Source organism: Quercus robur, chromosome 4 (assembly GCF_932294415.1).
Source record: "Quercus robur chromosome 4, dhQueRobu3.1, whole genome shotgun sequence".
NCBI classification, from domain to species: domain Eukaryota; kingdom Viridiplantae; phylum Streptophyta; class Magnoliopsida; order Fagales; family Fagaceae; genus Quercus; species Quercus robur.
In genome coordinates, this window is record NC_065537.1 from 27,498,752 (window position 1) to 27,511,798 (window position 13,047).

General features: G+C 36.1%; 1 protein-coding gene and 1 non-coding gene across 5 annotated transcripts in view; both read right to left on the reverse strand.

Annotated features, from left to right (window-relative positions):
• Positions 1–13,047, reverse strand: part of LOC126721046 (WAT1-related protein At5g07050-like) — a 30,134-nt gene that overhangs the window by 15,007 nt on the left and 2,080 nt on the right. For all 4 annotated transcript variants that reach the window (XM_050424013.1, XM_050424014.1, XM_050424015.1 and 1 more), the window contains one exon: positions 12,907–13,023. In XM_050424013.1, coding sequence (XP_050279970.1) covers positions 12,907–13,023 — 117 coding nt within the window. The remainder of the gene's footprint in view (positions 1–12,906; positions 13,024–13,047) is intronic.
• Positions 4,381–4,487, reverse strand: LOC126724643 (small nucleolar RNA R71). The gene has a single exon (XR_007655080.1). It is a non-coding gene; the product is annotated as a small nucleolar RNA R71 (small nucleolar RNA).

Genomic DNA, 13,047 nt, shown 5'->3' on the forward strand with positions numbered 1-13,047 from the left:
GGTTCCTAGTGTTGATGGCCACTATGTTGGCTCTTTTGATTAACTCCCAAACTAATTCCTAGGACCATATTTTCTTCATAGTATTAATATACTTCTCTTTTCAGTCAAAAAAAGAAATAGGAGAAAGTGTTAGTTGGGCTATTGGGACTTTTTGTGGATAGAGAATTATGTTAACAAAGCAAGCTTAGAGACTACTAGAAAATACCCAATCACTTTTCCACATAGTGTATGTTAGGACATATGTGAGACTTGTTAGAAACATATGTTATGTAAATTGGCTAATCCTTTGACAAAATGCACTTTACTTGTAATTGGGTAGATCTAGGATAGGTTTAGTACTTCAAGGAACAAGAATTCAAGTTTAGTATTAAAGCCTTGCAAATTTGTCCAAGAAACAAGTGAAGAAGTGTTATTCATAAAAACTCGACATATAGCTTGACAGATCATATCTATCGAGGTTTAATGCTGATGCTCAACAGCAGCTCGACAAAAGTTGTATCTATCGAGAATTACAAAATTCAGATTTCCAAATCGAAATTCATGCATATCCAAGTGTATTTGTGTAGGGTATCTTTTCTCACAACCTTAGACATATATAAGGATTATTTTAAGAGCCGTCAAAGGTGATGCAAGGGATGCAACTTAATGCAAAGTCATTGTGCACGCAAATTGTGACCGGAGAAAGAATTTATCCTAATTCATCATATTCTCTCTAGAAGCTACTGCGTCTTTGCGCCAAGAGTTTTGTAACTAAGGAGCTTCTTGATCTTCATTGTCGGATGAACTGAAGAACTTTGCAGCCAACATCTTCCTCAAGTTTGTGTGTTAGTCATGTACTGGGATCTGTACATCATTAGTTAGTCACGTACTAGGATTCGTGCATTGAAATGAGAGATTGCCACTACATCACAAGTCCAATTAGGTATTGGAGTAAAGGTTCAACTGTAGGTTGGTATTAGGTATTAGGATTCCTTTTACTTGTAACCACTTGTTTTGATAATAGTGGATTCTAGGGAGTGGTGACCTTAGATTCACCCAATGGGGTTTTGCCTCGGTGATTTTCCCCATTCATAAACAAATCACCTGTGTCAAATTTATTTTCCACTGCATTTAACTTAGTTGGTGATTTGTTTGTGCTACCACACTTATTGCATGAAATTGAATCTAATTAATTTCACTTGGCTAATTAATTGATTAATTTCCTAAAGCGGTCAATACATTTTTGGCCTATCAAGTGGTATCAAAGTGGGCACACTCTGATTAGGATTAATCTTTATTATGTGATCCATTGACCCCTATTTGTCATGAATAGAGGACAATCACTTATTATACCTCCTTTGTTTGATGGCACTAAATATGCATACTGGAAAGTACGCATGAGAGTTTTCTTGCAGTCTTTAGATGAAAAAGTGTGGCAAGCTGTGGAGATTGGCTAGACTAAGCCAAAGGAAGCGCCAGCTAATTAGGATGATGCCAAGATCAAAGCAATAAACTTCAATAGCATAACATTGAATGCTCTATTCAGTGCAGTCACTAATGAGGAGTTCAAGAAGATATCCTCTACTGAAACTACTAAGGAAGCATGAACTATCCTCTAGACAACCTATGAATGGACTAAGGCTGTCAAGGATTCAAAGCTTCAAAGGCTCACTACTAGCTTTGAGGAGATAAAAATTGAGAAGGATGAGTCTTTTGATGAGTTCTATGCCAAGCTGAAGAACATAGTCAACTCAACCTTTAATCTTGGAAAAACCATTCTCAAACCCAAGGTTGTAAGAAAGGTGCTAAGGTCTCTGCCTGATAGATTTCATGCCAAGATTACTGCCATTGAAGAATCAAAGGATATTGACTCTATTCCTTTGACGAAGTTGGTTGGCAACTTACAAAACTATGAATTAGGTTTGACTAGAATCGGAAAAGGAAAAAAAAAAGAAAAAAAAAAAAAAAGCAAGAGCATGGCATTGAAGGCCAAAAGCAATGAGACCTGAGCCTTTCAATGATGAAGATTCCAAGATGAAATCCTACATCACTAGGCAATTCAAGAAGTTCATGAAGAATGCCAATGCGAAAGGATTTGATAAGGACTGTAAGCAATCCAATTCTTCTCATTTCAAGAGCCAAAACAAAGGAAAGAAGGATGCTAAGGATGGCGGTCAGTACACTATTCCCTCCGGACCAAAGTGCATCAGATGTCAAGGTTTTTGATGAAAATGCAAAATGTCATATTTTTCTCCCTTAATGTTTAGTCTTTTATACTTATTTGGTGCCTAAATGTACTCATTATTCTTATATTTTGATTTAGGATGCAAATAGAGGCATTAAGTGCAAAACGAAGCTAATTGGGCGATTCTAGACAATTTCAATATCGATTCGTAATTTAGGCATAACCCTCTCACACGAGCTCTGATTGAGATGATTCAAGATGCTATAGAACACCAAGAAAAAGCTCTACAACTTTCATGTTTTAAGTTTTGAGAGATACTCGCCACATCAAGGTCGAAATCAAGATTGAATTTGCTACACCTGCACTATTGATGTTCTAGAACATCCCTTAGCCTGTAATTCTAATACGCGGATCTAATGCGGTTTATTTTCGGAAGTTTCCAAATCTGGTGCATAAAATTTCCAGCTGAAAACACCACTTTCCTAGTTATATTAGGACTCTATTTTTTTTTTTTTTTCTTTAATTAGTCATATTTGGATGTTGTTATTTTAGGATAATATTTAGAATATTTTTAGGAGATCTAGTAGGCTTGGAAATTGGGGAATATGTGTAAAAGGGAGAGGAAAAATCAGACTTGACACAGACATCTCTCTCCCCTCTTCTCTAACTTCTCCTTCGAGTTTTCATCATGGCCCTGCGTGGCTAAACTTTTATACTTGGTCGAAGGAAATGGAAGCCTCAGAATCAATAAAATTGTGAGATTTAATTTGTTTTTACTGTTCAATTTTATGCTTTGATATCAGATGTTCTTCTATACCCATATTCATGATTGTCTCGTTTAATTACTAGGAAGCCTGCTAGTTTATTATTCGTTGCAATCTACTGCTAGGTTAGATATCAAATCCGTAATTGTTTGATCTCTTTAATTTGTGAAGCATCCAAGATTTAATGATTTGCTGCGTCAGAAATTATTAGATCTTAGGAAGAATGCTCGACTAAATTAAATACTACCGCTTGTGCTTTTGTTGTTTTGTTTTATCAGTCTCTCTAATTCTTAAGGCTGCTACTAGATTAAACCTTTAGCGCTTGTCTTGGGTTGTTTAGCTGTTAGTATTAATTAGATCACTTGTTTTCTAATTAACTGTGACTAAGGAAAGATAGAAAAATAGTTCCAATGGTGAATATTCAAAGTGTGAATTGATATATACTTGCATCAATGATCAGTTGTAAAATTCTGATGGTGGATGTTAACTTAGACCAAGGTTTGTTCTTTTGATTGATTTCGATATTTTAATTTGAATTGTTCCTTAGTTGTTTTTCTTAAAATTGTTTTTGTTATTCTCAAACCCCCCCCCCCCCCATCCTTGTTCACGTAGCATAAAACTAGGCTAGATATTCTTTGTGGGAACGATCCCTACTCACATCGCTACATATATTTTTAGGAGTATAGGTTTTATTTTTGGTTGCTTGCAACAGCACACCAAATTTTGGTGCCATTTCTAGGGAGCGATTCTAGTTGATTTTTGTGCTTCTTGTGATCCTTATTTCATTCTTGAAATTTTCAACCAAAAAAAAAATCACTTTGATTGTTTGTGTTTCAGTGTAGAAATTATTTTTTTTTCATTACTCTAGATTTTTCCTAATTTGTTTTTCATGGTTTATTCGAGTTTCCTTGATTGTTTATGACTATAACTTGATCTTCTAATCAAGGTGTGCAGTACGATCTAGAAATAGAGAGAACTTTGCGCAGGTTAAGGAAGAAAGTTCGGAGAAATCCTGAAGAGCATGATCTAGCTCTTGGTTCCTTGTTTTCTAGCAATTCTGATTTAGAAGAGGAGGAAGTCATGGCAGGAAATCAAACTTTGAAAGAGCTTGCCACCCCTGATTTGAATCAACAATCATTATGCATAACGTTCCCTACTTTAGATACTACCACTACTTTTGAATTAAAATCTGGACTAATACATCTCTTGCCCACTTTTCATGGCCTTGCAGGTGAAGATTCTCACAAGCATCTAAAGGAGCTTCATGTGGTGTGCACAAGTACGAAACCCACAGGGGTGACTAAAGATCAAATTAAATTAAAAGCCTTTCCATTTTCTTTAAAGGATTCAACTAAGGATTGGCTCTATTATCTACCCTTTGGGAGTATTAAAACATGGAACGAGATGAAGAGGGAATTTTTGGAGAAATATTTCCTAGCTTCAAGGGTGGCCAACATTCGAAAAGAAATTTGTGGATTAAGGCAGCACAATGAAGAGTCCCTACACGAATATTGGGAACGTTTCAAGAAATTATGTGCAAGCTACCCCCATCATCAAATTAGTGAGCAGCTACTTATCCAATATTTCTATGAGGGTCTTCTACCCATTGATAGGAGCATGATTGATGCTGCTAGGGGAGGAGCTTTGGTGGATAAAACTCCCAAGGCCACGAGAAACTTGAATGCAAATATGGCAGCCAATTCTCAACAATTTGGCACTAGGCTTGACTCTACATCAAAGCATCTTAATGAGAAAAACATCTCCTCCCTTGAACAAAAATTGCGAGTCCAACTTCTCTTGTATGTCAAATGGCTGTAGGTAATACGGAAACGGCGAAGGCTTGTGGGATTTGTTCGGTAGTAGGACATCAACCGATATGTGCCCAACTCTTCAAGAGGAGCCCATTGAGCAAGTGAATGTGGCAAGTGGTTTTCCTGGACAACCGCAAAGGAAGTATGATCCTTATTCGAGCATGTATAACCTGGGATGGAGGGATCACCCCAATCTTAGCTATGGAAATCCACAAGTAAATCAGCTTGCAACTCAAAACCACCCAAGTTGCCAACAATATAAGTACCCATACCCCCCTAGACAACAATCGGGCCAAACTTCTAATTTTGGTATGTCTTTAGAAGATATTGTTAAGTCTCTTACCACTAATACTTTGCAATTTCAACAAGAGACGAAACAATTTCAACAAGAGGCGAGGGCCAATATTCAAAGTTTGGACAATTAGATGGACCAGATGGCAACAACAATTAGTCGGCTAGAGGCACAAAGTTCGGGGAAATTACCCTCTCAAATGGTAGTAAATCCAAGAGAAAATGCAAGTGCAATCATTTTGAGAAGTGGTAAAGAGGTTGAGATTCTAGTAAAGGCAGCCCCTACATCGTCGAAACAAGAAAAGGAGAAAAACGTTGTTGCAGACAGGAATGTTACCAATGACGATGAGGTACTTAAGCGTAAGTTTCCGCCTTTTTTTTATTATAAACCAGTACCTCATTTTCCTCAAGCTTTAGCAGAATCAAGAAAATATGAGCAAAATAAAGATTTATATGAGACTTTTCGTAGATGCGAGATAAATATTTCACTTTTAGATGCTATAAAACAAGTACCTCATTATGCTAAATTCCTGAAAGAACTGTGTACAATTAAGAGGAAACAAAAACTTAAAAGGATGTGAGAAGGTGAGAGTAGGAGAGAATGTTTCTGCAGTTATTCAAAGAAAACTCCCTGCAAAGTACAAAGATCCAGGTATGTTTACTATCCCTTGTACGATAGGTAACATTAGACATGAGAAGGCCATGCTAGATTTAGGAGCTTCTATCAATGTCATGCCATATTCTATATATGCTTCTTTGAAACTTGGACCTTTGAATAAAACTGGTTTTGTGATTCAATTGGCTGATTGATCTATTGCCTATCTTAAGGGTGTAGTTGAGGATGTTCTGGTGCAAGTTAATGATTTGGTTTTCCCTACTGATTTCTATGTGCTTGATATGGAGAATGGTGATCAAAATACTCCTATTTTGTTAGGAAGACCATTCTTAAAGACATCCAAGACTAAGATAGATGTTTATAGTGGCACACTTACCATGGAATTTGATGGTGAAATTGTTAAGTTTAATATTTATGATGCCGTGAAATATCCTGATGATGATATTCCTGTTTATTCTATTGACGTTATTGATTCTTTAGCACAGGAAGTTTTTGAACTTGATAGAAAAGATGGATTGGAAGTTGCCATTAGTAAGCATCTTGAGAAAGAGAATAAGGAGTGAGCCTTGAGTACTGATTTGCAGGAAATTGTTGCAGCATTGAATGATTTTCCAAAGTTACAGCAGTCAAGTAACGTTCCTTATATTGCGTTACCAGTTTCTAATGAGAGACCTTTACCCTTTGTTTTGTAGGCCCCTATTCCAGATTTGAAGCCTCTCCCCAATCACCTCAGGTATGTGTTCCTTGGAGACGGAGGAACATTACCAGTGATCATTTCTAGTAAACTAAGTGCATTGCAAGAAGAAAAGCTTGTGCAGGTCCTTAAGGAGCATAAGACGGCTATTGGTTGGACAATTGCAGATATTAAAGGAATTATCCCGTCTACATGCATGCATCATATCTTACTTGAAGAGGGAACAAAACCTTCCCGTCAACCACAAAGAAAATTGAACCCGCCCATGATGGATGTAGTGAAGAAGGAGATTCTCTAACTTCTTGAAGTTGGAGTAATTTATCCTATTTCAGATAGTAATTGGGTTAGCCCAGTTCAAGTGGTTCCTAAAAAGACTGGAATAACTGTTGTGAAAAATCAGAATGATGAGTTAGTTCCAACCCATATTCAGAATGGGTGGTAGGTTTGTATAGATTACAGAAAACTAAATACTGTAACCCACAAGGACCACTTCCTTTTACCTTTTATTGATCAAATGCTTGAAAGGTTAGCTGGTCATTCTTACTATTGTTTCCTTGATGGTTATTCGGGTTATTTTCATATTGCAATTGCTCCGGAGGATCAAGAAAAGATGACTTTTACATGCCCATTCAGGACTTTTGCATATCACCTCATGCCCTTTGGCCTTTGCAACGCCCTATCCACTTCCAAAGGTGTATGGTTAGCATATTTTCAAATTATATTGAGCATATCATAGAAGTCTTTATGGATGATTTCACAATTTATGGAGACTCCTTTGATACTTGTTCGTGTATCCTTACACTTGTTCTTCAAAGATGCATAGAAACTAACCTTATGTTAAATTTTGAAAAATGTCATTTTATGGTTGAACAAGATATAGTTTTGGTTCATGTTGTTTCATCTAAGGGAATTGAGGTAGATAAAGCTAAAGTTGATAATATTCAATCTTTACCTTATCCCACTAGTGTGCGGGAAGTTTGTTCTTTTCTTGGACATGCAGGTTTTTATCGAAGATTCATCAAGGATTTCTCCAAAATAGCATTACTCCTATGCAAGTTGCTACAAAAGGATGTGGCTTTTGAGTTCGATGAGGCATGTAAAAAGGCATTTGATAAGCTGAAGGAACTATTGACTTCTACCCCAGTTATCTAGCCCCCTGACTAGAACATTCCTTTTGAGATTATGTATGATGCAAGTGATTTTGCAGTAGGCCCTGTTTTGGGTCAAAGAATTGGAAAAGCGTCTCATGCCATTTATTATGCTTCAAGGACTTTGAATGATGCCTAGAGAAATTATTCTACTACTGAAAAAGAACTTTTAGCTGTTGTTTTTGCTTTAGAAAAGTTTTGATCTTATTTGCTTGGTACTAAAGTCATTATTTACTCTGATCATGCAGCTCTTCGTTATTTGATGACGAAGAAAGAGGCAAAACCAAGATTAATAAGATGGATATTTCTCTTGAGTGAATTTGATTTAGAGATCAAAGACAAAAGAGGGACAGAAAATTGTGTCGCGGATCATTTGAGTTGTTTAGTTCATGTGGAGGATGAACTTTGTTTGCAGGAAATGTTCCCTAACGAGCAATTGTTCTCCGTGAGTGTGACATTACCTTGGTATGCAAATATTGTAAATTATTTGGTTACTAATGTGTTACCTCCTGGTTTGTCTAAGGCTCAAAGAGATAAGATCAAGAGTGAAGCCAAATACTTTATGTGGGATGACTTGTACTTATGGAAGCATTATGCAGATCAAGTGATAAGAAGGTGCGTTCCTGAAAATGAAATTATTTCTATTCTCACCTTTTGTCATTCTTATGCTTGTGGAGGTTACTTTGGAGCTAAGAGGACTACGAGAAAAGTGCTAGAATGTGGTTTCTATTGGCCATCTTCATTCGGAGACTCATATTCTTTTTGTAAGTCTTGTGATCGTTGTCAAAATATAGGTAATATATCCCAAAGGAATGAGATGCCACAAACCCCTATAATATTTTGCGAAATTTTTGATGTTTGGCACATCGATTTCATGGGACCGTTCCCTTTATCTTTTGGTTATGTTTATATTTTGCTTGCCGTTGACTATGTCTTGAAATGGGTAGAAGTTAAAGCCACCAGGACTGATGATTCTAAAGTTGTTATAGATTTTATCAAGTCTAACATATTCTCCAGGTTTGGAATTCCAAGAGCTCTAATAAGTGATCGAGACATCCACTTTTGCAATCGAACTATAGAGACTTTGCTAAGAAAGTACAATGTGACCCACAAGGTGTCAACTACCTATCATCCGCAAACTAGTGGACAAGTAGAAGTGTCAAATCGAGAGATCAAGTCCATCATTGAAAAGATGGTCAATCCAAGTAGAAAAGATTGGAGTTTGCACTTGGATGATGCCTTGTGGGCGTATAGGACTACATATAAAACGCCCATTGGTATGTCACCTTAACGATTGGAGTTTGGAAAACCATGCCACCTTCTAGTTAAGTTAGAACATAAGGCTTATTGGACTATTAAGAGTTTCAACATGAAGATGGATGAAAGTGGAGAACACAGGAAGTTTCAACTACAAGAGTTAGAGGAAATTCGAAATGATGCCTATGAAAATGCAAGGATTTACAAGGAAAAGATGAAGGCTTTTCATGACAAGATGATCTCTAGGAAGGAGTTTAAAGTTGGTCAAAAAGTCCTATACCATTCACGGCTTCGTTTGTTTTTGGGTAAGTTGCATTCTCGTTGGATTGGATCTTTTGTTGTTACTAATGTTTTTCCTCATGGTACAGTTGAAATTCAAAGTTTAGCAACTTCCAAAGTGTTCAAGGTGAATGGCCATAGAGTTAAGCCTTTCTATGAGGGTTTCTAAGTTTAGTATTAAAGCCATACAAATCTGTCTAAGAAACAAGTGAAGAAGTGTTATTCATTAAAGCTCGACAAATAACGAGGTTTAATGCTGATGCTCGACAGTAGCTCGACAGAAGTTGTATCTATCGAGAATTACAAAATTTAGATTTTCAAATCTGAATTCATGCATATCCATGTGTATTTGTGTAGGGTTTCTTTTCTCATAACCCTAGACATATATAAGGATTATTTTAAAGGCTGTCAAAGGTGATGCAAGGGATGCAACTTGATGCAAAGTCATTGTGCATGCAAATTGTGACTGGAGACAGAATTTGTCCTAGTTCATCATATTCTCTCTAGAAGCTACTACGTCTCTATGCCAAGGGTTTTGTAACCAAGGAGCTTCTTGATCTTCATTGTCAAATGAACTGAAGAACTTGGCAGCCAACATCTTCCTCAAGTTGGTGTGTTAGTCACGTACTGGGATCCATGCATCATTGGTTAGTTACGTACTGGGATTTATGCATTGAAAGGAGAGATTACCGCTACATCACAAATCCAATTGGGTATTGGGGTAAGGGTTCAACTGTAAGTTGGTATTAGGTACTAGAATTCCATTTACTTGTAACCGCTTGTTTTGATAATAGTGAATTCTCAGAAGTGGTGACCTTAAATTCACCCAGTGGAGTTTTGTCTCGGTAGTTTTCCTTATTCGTAAACAAATCATCTGTGTCAAATTTATTTTTCGCTACATTTAACTTGGTAATTTTTTTATACTACCACGCTTATTGCATGAAATTGAATCTAATTAATTTCACTTGACTAATTAATTAATTAATTTCCCAAATGAGTCAATACATTTTTGGGCTATCAGTGTACAAAGCTCGCTACTTTCCAAACTGCTCTTTCATGATGGCTGAGTTAGGAAACAATCCTTCATTCATTTGGCGTAGCATCCTAGCAGCAATGGATATCATCAAAGAGGGGACACGCAGTCACATGCTAGAAGGTTGGTGATGGGCGAAAGATTGGGGTGTTCACACATGGTTAGCTGTCTCATTCTCCTATACCTCTAAATGAAGTCTCTAGGATATGCAAGTCTGTGAACTTATTGACCAGGACACTAGACAATGGCTACGAAGTACGGGTGCGTTTCTGGATTCGGGTGCGAGTGCAGGTGTGGGTGCAGTGTGGGTGCAAAACTTAGCAATTTTTGAAAAAGTAGGATGCGAGTGCGGGTACAAGTGCGGCGGGGTGCGGCGATTAAAAAATTATTTAAAATATTTTTATTTATATTTTTAATATATTGCTAAGCATACTTTTTCACATTATATAAACATATACCAAATAAAAAATCAATATTACTAGTTTTTTATTTTATTTTATTTGTATACATATATTTCTTATATAATTTATTGAAAATATTAAAATTATAAGTCTATGTTTCAACTAGTATATCAATATTACGCCTAAATATCTACCTAAATTATAATTATAATAATAAGTTAATAACAACTATCACTTTTTTGAATATTAAAAGTTTAAAACAGTAATATAGTATGTACCTATATAATGAAAAAAAAAAAAAAAAAAAAAAAAAAAAAAAAAAAAAAAAAAAAAAAAAAAAAAAAAAAAAAAAGAAGAAGAAGAAGAAGAAGAAGAAGATAGTGCATAAACTAAAAAGAAAGATAAAAGAGAAACAAAGCAGATAAACTAAGAGCTGCAGATGAAAGTCAGAAGACTTAAAAACAAAGAACAAAAGAGTAAAGAGGAAACAGAGAAGAAGATCTACGTTGTCTGCGATGAGCTGGGATTGTTCTTCAGGAAACCAGAATGAGGTGAGCTTGAGTGCGTCTGTGAGAGAGGGGAAACGGAGAGCAGAGAGCCGAGAGGAGAGACGGAGCACAGAGAGTGAGAGAGAGCTAAAGATTGAAGTGAAGAATGTTGCTTAAGTGCGTTTTGAGAACTGAGATAGTTTTGGGTTTGTTATTAAGTTCAAACGGTCAAAACACACCATCCTAAATCGGCCGTTTTGGCCTGAATCAGCCATTTCAGCGGTTTCGCCCGATACGGCCCAAGTTGGCGCGAATCAGCCCAAGTCTAAAGCCGCGTCGACGTTAGTCATGAAAAAAAAAAAAAAAAATGGCAGGATGCAGCCCGACGCGTGGGCAGCGGCGTCCCTCGCACGTCACTGTGTCGCGCCGCATCGGACGCAGGTGCGGCTCCCAGAGGTATGTGATTTCTTCCTCTGTTCAACCAGATGCAACAGAAATTGAGCTAACCGGAATTAGAAAGATGGGCTGTTACAGCTTGGGCGATTTGGAATGCAAGAAACAGGTTTTATTTTGAGCAAGTTCAAACCCATCCGAAGACAATTCTCGAGAGTGGCAGTGGCGTGTTTGAAGAGTACCAACGGCTTATGATAGCCCACAATTTAGTCTGATTTAGATGTCTTTCTTATGGCTTCCTGGGACCACTACAGGCGTTGGGGGTGCCCCTTAGTCCAAGGTGGCAAGGTGTCTTGGGCTTCTGTATACTGGTTTCTTATTATCATTAAAATTTTCTACCGTTTATCTAAAAAAAAAAGAGAATCTTAATTGCTTACCTTGTATTTGGGCCAAGATTGTGATGATTTAAATTAATTAGATTTTTTTTCTTTTAGATAGGTAAATAGTGGGGGAGAGGTGGGCTTGATGCATAAATATGGATACAAAAAAGAATAATTAATGAGAATTTATGTGACATAGTAACGGTGACAAGGGTAGTGAAAACATCGATGGCAACGACAATATAGTAAACAATGGCAACGAGAGCGATGGTGTACGTTGTGGACAAAGACAACGGTAGTGGTAACAATAGTAGCAATGGCGCTGTAGTAGAGGGGTAGTGATGATAAAGTATAAAGAATAATAATGATAGATAATATTGGTAAATGGCAGATTCTCTTGCAAGTTATAATATTCGAATTTGAAATTTAGATGCTTCAAAATATCAAATTAAAACTTCGATCTCCATAATTTTTGAATCACCTTTATTTTTAAACACCCAAAAAAAAAATTAAGAACTAAATTATAACTTTCCATAAAACATCCTCCAATCACAATATTCAAGATTCTATTGAAGATAGAAAATTGGTACCTCTCCTCTCAAAAAGAAATGGTCAGTTCTTCCTTCTTCTTTTTTTTTTTTTTTTTTTTTTAAGTAAATTATAAATTACACCCCTAAAGTTTGGAAGTGTTTAGATTTTACACCCTGCAATTTCATATTTTGGAATTTACCTCCTAAAATTTGGAAGTATTTGGATTTTATATCTTAATGTTTTAGAATTTTGATTTTACTTAAAGTTTGGAATATTTAGATTTTACATCTTAAAACACTCAAAGTCTGAAACTTTAGGGTATAAAATCCAAATACCTCCAAGACTTTAGAGAGTAAAATCTAAATTCTAAAACGTTAGGGTGTAAAATGGTAAAATCTAAAATTCTGAATCTTCATGGTGTAAAATCCAAACACCCCTAAACTTTAAGAATGTAATTTGCAATTTACCATTTTTTTTCTTCTTCTTTTTCTTTTAAACCTTTTTTTCAATTTAGGATTGAACATGAAAGTGATACACAGCATATCTCACTGGAGGGATATATATATATATATATATATATATATATATATAAAGAATTAAATATGAAACAAGAATCAGAATACTCAAAGGATAGATTTTGATTTATTCATACATACCTGAACAAAACTGCTAAGATAAAGGTCATTGATGGAATTAGGTTGCACAAGGCAGATGCAAAAGCTGGTGAAGTTATTTCTAGTCCGGCATAATAAAGTGCCCTCCCTAACACACCTCTTAAAACAAAATAAAAAATAATA